Genomic DNA, 14,946 nt, shown 5'->3' with positions numbered 1-14,946 from the left:
GCAGCCCATGGCTAGAGGAGTAGGCCGGCATAAGAGAAGGATGGGTGCCGAGTATTACAGGTGGATGGTACACTGGGGCAGAAGAAATAGGTGGAGACAGAAAGAGGCAAGGTGCCAGGAATTAGATGGAGAGTAGAGCTGTGTATTGGAGAGAAGGCGTGTAATTAAGGATTAGGCAGACTTAATAGTGGGACTGTTGAGGCGGTAGGTGAGGCCACACATCTGCACTTAACCTTACTGGCCAGGGCTGGCCCAAGGTGCCAAAAATGGGTCCATCCTCGGAGACATCTGTTTCCCTGCCTCCCATCCTAGACTGTCACTGAGTGAGGGTCATAGTTCCCACACACCAGTCATATGACTGTCTGAAATCAGGATTCACAAGTGTTCATCATCAACCCTTACAAGTAGATGGCTGGATGTATTCTCAGCCGTCACAGCGAGGCACAGTGTCATTTTTACCCTCATGTGTAATGTGTTACTGCAATATGTGATATTTGGGGTCAGATGAATAGCAGTAATGTTATTTTACTAAAATGTATACTAGGGATGAGCGGGTTCGGTTCCTCGGAATCCGAACCCGCCCGAACTTCAGTTTTTTTCACACGGGGCCGAGCGACTCGGATCTTCCGCCTTGCTCGGTTAACCCGAGCGCGCCCGAACGTCATCATCCCGCTGTCGGATTCTCGCGAGGCTCGGATTCTATCGCGAGACTCGGATTCTATATAAGGAGCCGCGCGTCGCCGCCATTTTCACACGTGCATTGAGATTCATAGGGAGAGGACGTGGCTGGCGTCCTCTCCGTTTATAGAGAAGAGAGTGAGACAGTAGAGAGAGACACAGTAGTAATTTTGGGGAGCATTAGGAGGAGTACTAGTAGTTACTTGCTGAAGTGATAGATAGTGTGACTGTATTATCTGACTTGTGGGGGAGACACTGACAGTGGGGAGCAGTTAGAGTCTGAGAGCAGGACTCAGGAGTACATATAACGTACAGTGCACACTTTTGCTGCCAGAGTGCCACACTGCCATTGTGACCACACTGACCACCAGTATAATATATATTGTGATTGTCTGCTTAGGAGTACTACTTGCAAGTTGCTGATAGTGTGACCACTGACCAGTGACCTGACCACCAGTTTAATAATCACCACCAGTGAGTTTAATATATATATATATATATATATATATATATATATATATATATATATATATAATTGTATATAATATATATATAATATTGTATACCACCTACCCGTGTTTTTTTTTCTTTTCTTTCTTCTTTATACATACTACTATAGTAGCTTACTGTAGCAGTCTGCGGTGCTGCTGAGCTGACAGTGTCCAGCAGGTCCGTCATCAGTCATTACATAATAAATATATATACCTGTCCGGCTGCAGTACTAGTGATATTATATATATATATATATTTATTTCATCTCATTATCATCCAGTCTATATTAGCAGCAGACACAGTATGGTAGTCCACGGCTGTAGCTACCTCTGTGTCGGCAGTCGCTCGTCCATCCATAATTGTATACCACCTAACCGTGGGGTTTTTTTTTTCTTTCTTCTTTATACATACTACTATAGTAGCTTACTGTAGCAGTCTGCGGTGCTGCTGAGCTGACAGTGTCCAGCAGGTCTGTCATCAGTCATTACATAATAAATATATATACCTGTCCGGCTGCAGTACTAGTGATATTATATATATATATATATTGATTTCATCTCATTATCATCCAGTCTATATTAGCAGCAGACACAGTACGGTAGTCCACGGCTGTAGCTACCTCTGTGTCGGCAGTCGCTCGTCCATCCATAATTGTATACCATCTACCCGTGGTTTTTTTCTTTTCTTTCTTCTTTATACATACTACTATAGTAGCTTACTGTAGCAGTCTGCGGTGCTGCTGAGCTGACAGTGTCCAGCAGGTCCGTCATCAGTCATTACATAATAAATATATATACCTGTCCGGCTGCAGTACTAGTGATATTATATATATATATATATATATATTGATTTCATCTCATTATCATCCAGTCTATATTAGCAGCAGACACAGTACGGTAGTCCACGGCTGTAGCTACCTCTGTGTCGGCAGTCGCTCGTCCATCCATAATTGTATACCACCTAACCGTGGTTTTTTTTTTCTTTCTTCTTTATACATACTACTATAGTAGCTTACTGTAGCAGTCAGCGGTGCTGCTGAGCTGACAGTGTCCAGCAGGTCCGTCATCAGTCATTACATAATAAATATATCTACCTGTCCGGCTGCAGTACGAGTGTGATATAATATATATTGATTTCATCTCATTATCATCCAGTCTATATTAGCAGCAGACACAGTACGGTAGTCCACGGCTGTAGCTACCTCTGTGTCGGCAGTCGCTCGTCCATCCATTATTGTATACCACCTACCCGTGGATTTTTTCTTTTCTTTCTTCTTTATACATACTACTATAGTAGCTTACTGTAGCAGTCTGCGGTGCTGCTGAGCTGACAGTGTCCAGCAGGTCCGTCATCAGTCATTACATAATAAATATATATACCTGTCCGGCTGCAGTACTAGTGATATTATATATATATATATTGATTTCATCTCATTATCATCCAGTCTATATTAGCAGCAGACATAGTACGGTAGTCCACGGCTGTAGCTACCTCTGTGTCGGCAGTCACTCGTCCATCCATAATTGTATACCACCTAACCGTGTTTTTTTTTTTTCTTTCTTCTTTATACATACTACTATAGTAGCTTACTGTAGCAGTCTGCGGTGCTGCTGAGCTGACAGTGTCCAGCAGGTCCGTCATCAGTCATTACATAATAAATATTTCTACCTGTCCGGCTGCAGTACGAGTGTGATATAATATATATTGATTTCATCTCATCATCCAGTCTATATTAGCAGCAGACACAGTACGGTAGTCCACGGCTGTAGCTACCTCTGTGTCGGCAGTCGCTCGTCCATCCATAATTGTATACCACCTACCCGTGGTTTTTTTTTTCTTTCTTCTTTATACATACTACTATAGTAGCTTACTGTAGCAGTCTGCGGTGCTGCTGAGCTGACAGTGTCCAGCAGGTCCGTCATCAGTCATTACATAATAAATATATATACCTGTCCGGCTGCAGTACTAGTGATATTATATATATATATATATATATATATATATATATATTGATTTCATCTCATTATCATCCAGTCTATATTAGCAGCAGACACAGTACGGTAGTCCACGGCTGTAGCTACCTCTGTGTCGGCAGTCGCTCGTCCATCCATAATTGTATACCACCTATCCGTGTTTTTTTTCTTTTTCTTTCTTCTTTATACATACTACTATAGTAGCTTACTGTAGCAGTCTGCGGTGCTGCTGAGCTGACAGTGTCCAGCAGGTCCGTCATCAGTCATTACATAATAAATATATCTACCTGTCCGGCTGCAGTACTAGTGTGATATAATATATATTGATTTCATCTCATTATCATCCAGTCTATATTAGCAGCAGACACTGGCCCTCATTCCGAGTTGTTCGCTCGCAAGGCGATTTGAGCAGAGTTACACACGCTAAGCCGCCGCCTACTGGGAGTGAATCTAAACTTCTTAAATGTGCGACCGATGTATGCGCATTATTGCGATCACAAACGAGTTAGCAGTTTTAGAGTAGCTTCAGACTTACTCTGCCTGTGCGATCAGTTCAGTGCTTTTCGGTCCCGGCTGACGTCATAAACACACCCAGCGTTCGCCCAAGCACTCCCACCGTTTCTCCGGACACGCCTGCGTTTTTTCCGGAAACGGTAGCGTTTCCAGCCACACGCCCCTAAAACGCCGTACATCCGCCCAGTAACACCCATTTCCTGTCAATCACAATGCGATCGCCGGAGCGACGAAAAAGCCGTGAGTAAAAATACTATCTTCTTAGTAAAGTTACTTGGCGCATGCGCAGTGCGAACATTACGCATGCGCACTAAGAGAATTCTCACTGCGATGCGATGAAAATCTCCGAGCGAACAACTCGGAATGAGGGCCACAGTACGGTAGTCCACGGCTGTAGCTACCTCTGTGTCTTTTAGTTGTGCCTATTAAAATATGGAGAACAAAAATGTTGAGGTTCCAAAATTAGGGAAAGATCAAGATTCACTTCCACCTCGTGCTGAAGCTGCTGCCACTAGTCATGGCCGAGACGATGAAATGCCAGCAACGTCGTCTGCCAAGGCCGATGCCCAATGTCATAGTACAGAGCATGTAAAATCCAAAACACAAAATATCAGTAAAAAAGGACTCCAAAATCTAAAATAAAATTGTCGGAGGAGAAGCGTAAACTTGCCAATATGATATTTACCACACGGAGTGGCAAGGAACGGCTGAGGCCCTGGCCTTGGTTCAGCTTCACATGAGGATGGAAGCACTCAGCCTCTCGCTAGAAAACTGAAAAGACTCAAGCTGGCAAAAGCACCGCAAAGAACTGTGCGTTCTTCGAAATCCCAAATCCACAAGGAGAGTCCAATTGTGTCGGTTGCGATGCCTGACCTTCCCAACACTGGACGTGAAGAGCATGCGCCTTCCACCATTTGCACGCCCCCTGCAAGTGCTGGAAGGAGCACCCGCAATCCAGTTCCTGATAGTCAGATTGAAGATGTCAGTGTTGAAGTACACCAGGATGAGGAGGATATGGGTGTTGCTGGCGCTGGGGAGGAAATTGACAAGGAGGATTCTGATGGTGAGGTGGTTTGTTTAAGTCAGGCACCCGGGGAGACACCTGTTGTCCGTGGGAGGAATAGGGCCGTTGACATGCCTGGTGAAAATACCAAAAAAATCAGCTCTTCGGTGTGGAAGTATTTCACCAGAAATGCGGACAACGTTTGTCAAGCCGTGTGTTGCCTTTGTCAAGCTGTAATAAGTAGGGGTAAGGACGTTAACCACCTCGGAACATCCTCCCTTATACGTCACCTGCAGCGCATTCATAATAAGTCAGTGACAAGTTCAAAAACTTTGGGCGACAGCGGAAGCAGTCCACTGACCAGTAAATCCCTTCCTCTTGTAACCAAGCTCACGCAAACCACCCCACCAACTCCCTCAGTGTCAATTTCCTCCTTCTCCAGGAATGCCAATAGTCCTGCAGGCCATGTCACTGGCAATTCTGACGAGTCCTCTTCTGCCTGGGATTCCTCCGATGCATCCTTGCGTGTAACGCCTACTGCTGCTGGCGCTGCTGTTGTTGCTGCTGGGAGTCGATGGTCATCCCAGAGGGGAAGTCGTAAGCCCACTTGTACTACTTCCAGTAAGCAATTGACTGTCCAACAGTCCTTTGCGAGGAAGATGAAATATCACAGCAGTCATCCTGTTGCAAAGCGGATAACTGAGGCCTTGACAACTATGTTGGTGTTAGACGTGCGTCCGGTATCCGCCGTTAGTTCACAGGGAACTAGACAATTTCTTGAGGTAGTGTGCCCCCGTTACCAAATACCATCTAGGTTCCACTTCTCTAGGCAGGCGATACCGAGAATGTACACGGACGTCAGAAAAAGACTCACCAGTGTCCTAAAAAATGCAGTTGTACCCAATGTCCACTTAACCACGGACATGTGGACAAGTGGAACAGGGCAGGGTCAGGACTATATGACTGTGACAGCCCACTGGGTAGATGTATGGACTCCCGCCGCAAGAACAGCAGCGGCGGCACCAGTAGCAGCATCTCGCAAACGCCAACTCTTTCCTAGGCAGGCTACGCTTTGTATCACCGGTTTCCAGAATACGCACACAGCTGAAAACCTCTTACGGCAACTGAGGAAGATCATCGCGGAATGGCTTACCCCAATTGGACTCTCCTGTGGATTTGTGGCATCGGACAACGCCAGCAATATTGTGTGTGCATTAAATATGGGCAAATTCCAGCACGTCCCATGTTTTGCACATACCTTGAATTTGGTGGTGCAGAATTTTTAAAAAAACGACAGGGGCGTGCAAGAGATGCTGTCGGTGGCCAGAAGAATTGCGGGACACTTTCGGCGTACAGGCACCACGTACAGAAGACTGGAGCACCACCAAAAACGCCTGAACCTGCCCTGCCATCATCTGAAGCAAGAAGTGGTAACGAGGTGGATTTCAACCCTCTATATGCTTCAGAGGTTGGAGGAGCAGCAAAAGGCCATTCAAGCCTATACAATTGAGCACGATATAGGAGGTGGAATGTACCTGTCTCAAGCGCAGTGGAGAATGATTTCAACGTTGTGCAAGGTTCTGCAACCTTTTGAACTTGCCACACGTGAAGTCAGTTCAGACACTGCCAGCCTGAGTCAGGTCATTCCCCTCATCAGGCTTTTGCAGAAGAAGCTGGAGGCATTGAAGGAGGAGCTAAAAGGGAGCGATTCCGCTAGGCATGTGGGACTTGTGGATGGAGCCCTTAATTCGCTTAACAAAGATTCACGGGTGGTCAATCTGTTGAAATCAGAGCACTACATTTTGGCCACCGTGCTCGATCCTAGATTTAAAACCTACCTTGGATCTCTCTTTCCGGCAGACACAAGTCTGCTGGGGTTCAAAGACCTGCTGGTGACAAAATTGTCAAGTCAAGCGGAACGCGACCTGTCAACATCTCCTCCTTCACATTCTCCCGCAACTGAGGGTGCGAGGAAAAGGCTCAGAATTCTGAGCCCACCCGCTGGCGGTGATGCAGGGCAGTCTGGAGCGACTGCTGATGCTGACATCTGGTCCGGACTGAAGGACCTGACAACGATTACGGACATGTCGTCTATTGTCACTGCATATGATTCTCTCACCATTGAAAGAATGGTGGAGGATTATATGAGTGACCGCATCCAAGTAGGCACGTCAGACAGTCCGTACTTATACTGGCAGGAAAAAGAGGCAATTTGGAGGCCCTTGCACAAACTGGCTTTATTCTACCTAAGTTGCCCTCCCACAAGTGTGTACTCCGAAAGAGTGTTTAGTGCCGCCGCTCACCTTGTCAGCAATCTGCGTACGAGGTTACTTCCAGAAAATGTGGAGAAGATGATGTTCATTAAAATGAATTATAATCAATTCCTCCGTGGAGACATTGACCAGCAGCAATTGCCTCCACAAAGTACACAGGGAGCTGAGATGGTGGATTCCAGTGGGGACGAATTGATAATCTGTGAGGAGCGGGATGTACACGGTGATATATCGGAGGATGATGATGAGGTGGACATCTTGCCTCTGTAGAGCCAGTTTGTGCAAGGAGAGATTCATTGCTTCTTTTTCGGTGGGGGTCCAAACCAACCCGTCATTTCAGTCACAGTCGTGTGGCAGACCCTGTCACTGAAATGATGGGTTGGTTAAAGTGTGCATGTCCTGTTTATACAACATAAGGGTGGGTGGGAGGGCCCAAGGACAATTCCATCTTGCACCTCTTTTTTCTTTCATTTTTATTTGCGTCATGTGCTGTTTGGGGAGTGTTTTTTGGAAGGGCCATCCTGCGTGACACTGCAGTGCCACTCCTAGATGGGCCAGGTGTTTGTGTCGGCCACTAGGGTCGCTCATCTTACTCACACAGCTACCTCATTGCGCCTCTTTTTTTCTTCTTTGCGTCATGTGCTGTTTGGGGAGTGTTTTTTGGAAGGGCCATCCTGCGTGACACTGCAGTGCCACTCCTAGATGGGCCAGGTGTTTGTGTCGGCCACTAGGGTCGCTTAGCTTACTCACACAGCTACCTCATTGCGCCTCTTTTTTTCTTCTTTGCGTCATGTGCTGTTTGGGGAGTGTTTTTTGGAAGGGCCATCCTGCGTGACACTGCAGTGCCACTCCTAGATGGGCCAGGTGTTTGTGTCGGCCACTAGGGTCGCTTAGCTTACTCACACAGCTACCTCATTGCGCCTCTTTTTTTCTTCTTTGCGTCATGTGCTGTTTGGGGAGTGTTTTTTGGAAGGGCCATCCTGCGTGACACTGCAGTGCCACTCCTAGATGGGCCAGGTGTTTGTTTCGGCCACTAGGGTCGCTTATCTTACTCACACAGCTACCTCATTGCGCCTCTTTTTTCTTCTTTGCGTCATGTGCTGTTTGGGGAGTGTTTTTTGGAAGGGCCATCCTGCGTGACACTGCAGTGCCACTCCTAGATGGGCCAGGTGTTTGTGTCGGCCACTAGGGTCGCTTATCTTACTCACACAGCTACCTCATTGCACCTCTTTTTTTCTTCTTTGCGTCATGTGCTGTTTGGAGAAGGTTTTTTGGAAGGGACATCCTGTGTGACACTGCAGTGCCACTCCTAGATGGGCCAGGTGTTTGTGTCGGCCACTAGGGTCGCTTAGCTTACTCACACAGCTACCTCATTGCGCCTCTTTTTTTCTTTGCGTCATGTGCTGTTTGGGGAGTGTTTTTTGGAAGGGCCATCCTGCGTGACACTGCAGTGCCACTCCTAGATGGGCCAGGTGTTTGTTTCGGCCACTAGGGTCGCTTAGCTTACTCACACAGCTACCTCATTGCGCCTCTTTTTTTCTTTGCGTCATGTGCTGTTTGGGGAGTGTTTTTTGGAAGGGCCATCCTGCGTGACACTGCAGGGCCACTCCTAGATGGGCCAGGTGTTTGTGTCGGCCACTAGGGTCGCTTAGCTTAGTCATTCAGCGACCTCGGTGCAAATTTTAGGACTAAAAATAATATTGTGAGGTGTGAGGTATTCAGAATAGACTGAAAATGAGTGGAAATTATGGTTTTTGAGGTTAATAATACTTTGGGATCAAAATGACCCCCACATTCTATGATTTAAGCTGTTTTTTAGGGTTTTTTGAAAAAAACACCCGAATCCAAAACACACCCGAATCCGACAAAAAAAATTCGGTGAGGTTTTGCCAAAACGCGGTCGAACCCAAAACACGGCCGCGGAACCGAACCCAAAACCCGAAAAATTTCAAGTGCACATCCCTAATGTATACTCCTTGATCTAGATCAGAGGTTCTCAAACTCGTTCCTCGGGAGCACACACAGTGCATGTTTTGCAGGTAACCCAGCAGGTGCACAGGTGTATTAATTACTCACTGACACATTTTAAAAGGTCCGCAGGTGGCGCTAATTATTTCACTTGCGATTCTGTGAGGAGACCTGCAAAACATGCACTGTGTGGGCCCCCGAGGACTGAGTTTGAGAACCTCTGATCTAGATAATGGGATGACTGTCACATCATATGATAAGGATACGGGGTAATGTCCATTAAAATTAGATGTTTTTATTGGTGAATATTTATCCAGGCATAATTGGTTTTTTAAAATGCTAATGTATGGTACTTTAATATCTTGTATTTGATTTGATTTCTTCAGTGACATACACCTACAGCAGGCATTCTCAACCACGGTCCTCAAGGCACACCAACAGTACAGGTTTTACTGATATCCAGGCTGCAGCACAGATTGTTAAATCAAAATAGCTCAGCTACTAATTAAGTCACCTGTGCTGCAGCCTGGATATCACTAAAACCTGCACTGTTGGTGTGCCTTGAGGACCGTGGTTGGGAATGCCTGACCTACAGTATAGTAGCTGAGTTATACAACACAATCGTGTCTACAGTACAGTATTATTCCTTCAGTTATCATTTCTTGTTGCGTTTGAAACTGAAAATTGCAAATTACAATAAATGACCTAATGCAGATCCCTCCTCTCTCATCAGGTTACCGGGCTGTGATCTGACCTCCTCCTGCTGTGATGATCTCCGCTCTGTTATTACTACAAACCGCTCTCTGACCAGACTGGTCCTGTCATGGAATGCTCTCGGGGACTCTGGAATAAAGCTTCTGTGTGAGGGACTGAGACACCCGGCCTGTACCCTGCAGGATCTGTGGTAAGATCTGTCTCAGTGATAATATAACTGTTGTCCAGTACAAGCCATAGACTAAAAAAATTAAAAACATTATCCTCTATCATTTACTTTTATGTCCTCGGAGCAGGGGCGGATTGGGATGGAAACTAGTCCTGGAAATTTATGGAAGCAGCCCAAATGGGGGTGAGCTCACTCGACAGGGTCGGGTTTGTCTATGGGGTGGGATCCCACATAGGGTTACAATGTTCACTGCTCAGCATCAGTATATCAAATCACAGAAAACCAGAACTTTATCACTAATTAAAACAGCCTTATATACTCCATAGCACTACATGACCACTAAAACCGCTGCACTACACCACTAAACTACTTCACTTCCACTATAAGGTCCATTTTTCATCAAACTTCACCTAATAAGCAGTACTGTGTATATTACACTACATCCCTACTGCATTAAGCACTCTACATCGGCTTTCCTTAAATGCTATACTAAACCATTCCCTAAGCGTATAGATAGATACATCACTTACATCAAACTATACGTTGTACTACACAGTTACACATCATCCCACCACTACACCTCAGAATACACCACAGCACTAGTGACTAAACCACAGGTTCTCAAACTCGGTCCTCAGGACCCCACACGGTGCATGTTTTGCAGGTCTTCTCACAGAATCACAAGTGAAATAATTAGCTCCACCTGTGGACCTTTTAAAATGTGTCAGTGAGTAATTAATACACCTGTACACCTGCTGGGTTACCTGCAAAACATGCACTGTGTGGGGTCCTGAGGACCGAGTTTGAGAACCTATGCACTAAACCACTGATGCTCCTCTGCACACTGCTCTACAACAATACATTACTTCACTCAAGAGGCGGATTTACCGCTAGGCAACCAAAGCCGTTGCCTAGGGCCCGGCGGGCCCCCTCCACTTGTGTCACTGAGACACGCTGCCGCTCAGTCCGGCAGCAGCGTGTCTCAGCTGTCAGGAGGAGAGCGCGGCTATGTCTGGCGGCATGTAGCGGACTTCAAACCAACCACCGGTTCGTGAGCCAATAAGAGCTCGCGGACTGGCAGCCAATCAGGAGCCACCGCTGCCAGTCTGCGAGCTCTGATTGGCTCATGAACCGTCGGCTAGTTTAAAGTTCTACACGCCACCGCCGCCAGACATAGCCGCGCTATGGAGGAGATCCTGACACCCTCACACCCGGCCCAGGACGCGCTGCCGCCGGACGGAGGAGCAGCAGCGGTAAGCAGCTGCAGCACTGCTGTGGTGTCATTTGTATACCTGCTGTGGGGGCATTTGTATACCTGGCACTGTGGGGGCGATTGTATACCTGGCACTGTGGGGGCGATTGTATAAATGGCGCTGTGGGGGCGATTGTATACCTGGCACTGTGGGGGCATTTGTATACCTGGCACTGTGGGGGCATTTGTATACCTGGCACTGTGGGGGCAATTGTATACCTTGCACTGTGGGGGCAATTGTATACCTTGCACTGTGGGGGCAATTGTATACCTTGCACTGTGTGGGCAATTGTTTACCTGGCACTGTGGGGGCATTTGTATACCTGGCACTGTGGGGGCATTTGTATACCTGTCAGGTATACAATTGCCCCCACAGTACCAGATCCACAATTACCCCCACAGCGTCAGGTAATTACCTGACACTGTGGGGGCAATTGTGGCTCTGGCACTGTGGGAGGCATTTGTGGATCTGGCACTGTGGGAGGCATTTGTGGATCTGGCACTGTGGGAGGCATTTGTGGATCTGGCACTGTGGGGGCATTTGTGGATCTGGCACTGTGGGGGCATTTGTATACCTGGCACTGTGGGGGCAATTGTGGATCTTGCACTGTGGGAGCAATTGTGGATCTGGCACTGCACTATTGGGGGCATATGTCTGTGTATCACGTCCCATTTTAATTGGCCACACCCATTTTTTGACGCGCGCACGCAGTACCTCTTTAAGGCACTCTCTGTCTGATTGGTCGCCGCTTAGCCCCGTGGGGAGTGCACACAGACGCTCTCATTCTAGTGAATGGGGCGCGTGCGTGTCACAGACACGTGTGCGCCCCAGACACGGTGATAGGCCCAGGCACAGATGGAACTCCATCTGTAATGTAAGGGGGCATGAGTCAGAACAAAAATATAGTGCTATGGATTGTTTGAGGTAGGGGGGCCCCAAATCGGTATTTCGCTTAGGACCCCATGAGGTCTAAATCTGCCTCTGCTTCACTCTGCCTATACGCTGCACTAAAATACAACATCCTGACCACTATATGCTCTAATACCACCACACTACGCCTTTCATGGGTTGGGTATGTTATCCCAGCGGTTGGAATGCGGCCGTTACATGACTGACAGCGGCATCCTGACACTGACTTTCCCAACACTGGACGGTGTAATTATTCTACCCCTCCCCATCCCCTATGGGTGTGGATCATAGGGTTGACCACACTTAGGTCGACAGTGTCTAGATAGAACACTATTGGTCGACAGTAACAAAGTCGACATGCAAAATAGGTTGATACAAGCATTAGGTCGACTTGAGCAAGGTCGACATAAGTTTTTATTATTATTTTTGTTGTCGTTTTCTTTGTAGAGTGACCGGGAAACCGAATTAGTGCACCGTGTCCCTTTAGGTTACCATTCCTAAGAGTAGTCTACGTGGATCGTAATGTATGAAAAAGTTCAATAAATTAAATAATTGTGAAAAACTCATGTCGACCTTTTGTCATGTCGACCTAGAGACCATGTCGACCTAATTCATGTTGACCAATAGTGGTTGTCCTAATGACTGTCAACCTAAGTGTGGTCGACCTAGAGACCGGATACCATCCCCTACCCTAGCCCTCCTGAGGTAGCAGCTATGGCTAACCCTTCAGAGGAGGAGGCTATGCTAACCCTTCAAGGGTGTAAGGTATGCTAACCCTTCAGGGGTGGAGGCTATGCTAACCCTTCAGGGGTGGAGGCTATGCTAACCCTTCAAGGGTGTAAGGTATGCTAACCCTTCAGGGGTGGAGGCTATGCTAACCCTTCAGGGGTGGAGGCTATGCTAACCCTTCAGGGGTGGAGGCTATGCTTACCCTTCAAGGGTGGAGGCTATGCTAACCCTTCAAGGGTGGAGGCTATGCTAACCCTTCAAGGGTGGAGGCTATGCTAACCCTTCAGGGGTGGAGGCTATGCTAAACCTTTGGATGTGACAACTATAGCTAACCACCCCCCTAGTGCCTAACCCATACTCCGATACCTTCAGGATGTTGGCTGTCCGTGTTCCTGTGCTGGTCTCTTGAATGGTGTTGGGATTCCAGCATCGGTCACATGTCCATCGGCATCCAGACTGCTGGAATGCCAAACGCATCACCCTTACATTACTTACTCTATCCTAATTGCTATAGACTTCTACCTGTATACTGCACTTCACCATTACACTATGGGGGATATTAAATGTGTCCCAATCAACCTATACACTGCGGTAAAGGATAACTAGCCAGCACACTCCATTACTCTACATGCACATTAATACACACCCCAGAAATACAACCATTCAGCCACATCACAAACCAATATGGTACACTACCAGATTTTACCAGTTCCCTGTACAGGATCCGGTGAGGATCCCGGCTGTCAAAATACCGATGCTGGAATTCCAACACTATTCAGAATGCCGACACGGGCATCCCGAATAGGGACACGATCTCGGTGCAGGAACCCCGACAGCTGGGATCCTGAACGTGCATCCATTCGGGACAAAGGACATGTAAGCCACGGGCGAGAAGTTAGGTTTAAGCTGCGCCCCAGGTTAGGCTGTGGGCAGAGGTGTAGCTACGTGCCATGGTGCCCGGAGCATGGGTATGTTTCCATGCCCCCCTCTCATGTTACACTTGAAAAGAACTATATATATATATATATATATATATATATATATATATATATTAGTGCTGGGCAACGATTAAAATTTTTAATCGCAATTAATCGCAGGATTTCATGCGATTAATAGCGATTAATCGTATTGTTAGCCGACTAAAGTCAATAATGAATTCAAAAGTGGTGTATTGCGCACTTTTACTACTTCTATATGAACAACAGTGCAATAACATTAAACACTGCAAAAACATTTGGTTTGCAATTTTCCCTTAACACAGCAGCATTTAAAAAACGTTAAAAATAAAAAATAAAATATGTTTTCTGAGAATCTAAATCTGTTTTCTTACCCAGATTTTTCTTCCCACCAGATTTGGACAGATATATTTTAGGTGTGTAACCTATTTACTTCTCTGCACCAAGCCAGTTGCTAAGACACACAAGGTTATTTACATTTTCAGATGATAAATAAACTCTCTTCTTCTGTACAATATGACCAGCAAGAGAAAACAACCTTTCACAGGGTACTGATGTTGCAGGTGTGGCCAAGTACTTCTGTGCAATGGAGGCCAGCCTGCTGTGTGAGCCTGCATGTTTGGACCACCACTCTAATGGACAGGACTCTGTACTGATGGTGGGCTCCGCTCTGAATCGACGCACAGTGTTCTCAACTGAATCTTCCTCCTGTTCAGAATCAGACTCTGATGAAGCAGCCAATAGGGCTAACTTTTTATTTGGTGGCTCTGATGTTGTTGCTTCCACAGGTTTCTCTGCAACAAACCTCTGTTCCTTTAGTAAGTTGGTGACTAAGGCCCACACCTCACCCCTCTCAGCTCTGGGTATACACTTGAGGTCCTTGAATCTAGGGTCCAATGCGGTAGCAATCTTCAGATATGCAATGTTGGCATTTTCTTTGCGTGTCTCCAGGTCTGTTCTGAATGTAGACTTAAATTTGACCACGTAGGCTGGGTCATCATCTGAACTCTCCATGACCCGAGAGAGATGGCAAAAAGCAGGCAGAACCACAGAGCATGAAACATACTTTTCTCCTCCCAGAAGTTCAGTCACATACCTGCAACAGTAAAAAAATATCAAACCCATTTCTTTGGGTACGGGAGAATGCTGGTGGTCAGAAGACCGACAGCGGCATCCTGGAATCCAGATACCCAAAAGTCCCCGGTAAGTATACTAACCCTCCCTGCTCCCTACTAACCCTAACCCTCCCTGCTCCCTACTAACCCTAACCCTCCCTGCTTCCTACCCACCACCAGTAAGTGCCTAAACCTACCTAA

The 14,946-nt window shown here is 46.8% G+C and overlaps 1 protein-coding gene across 5 annotated transcripts in view; it reads left to right on the top strand.

Moving 5' to 3' along the window:
• LOC135054717 (NACHT, LRR and PYD domains-containing protein 3-like) overlaps positions 1–14,946 on the top strand; it is a 224,415-nt gene that overhangs the window by 152,085 nt on the left and 57,384 nt on the right. For all 5 annotated transcript variants that reach the window (XM_063958005.1, XM_063958004.1, XM_063958003.1 and 2 more), the window contains one exon: positions 9,634–9,804. In XM_063958005.1, coding sequence (XP_063814075.1) covers positions 9,634–9,804 — 171 coding nt within the window. The remainder of the gene's footprint in view (positions 1–9,633; positions 9,805–14,946) is intronic.

Source organism: Pseudophryne corroboree, chromosome 3, assembly GCF_028390025.1.
Source record: "Pseudophryne corroboree isolate aPseCor3 chromosome 3, aPseCor3.hap2, whole genome shotgun sequence".
Lineage (NCBI taxonomy): Eukaryota > Metazoa > Chordata > Amphibia > Anura > Myobatrachidae > Pseudophryne > Pseudophryne corroboree.
This window is presented reverse-complemented; position numbering and strand designations above follow the sequence as displayed.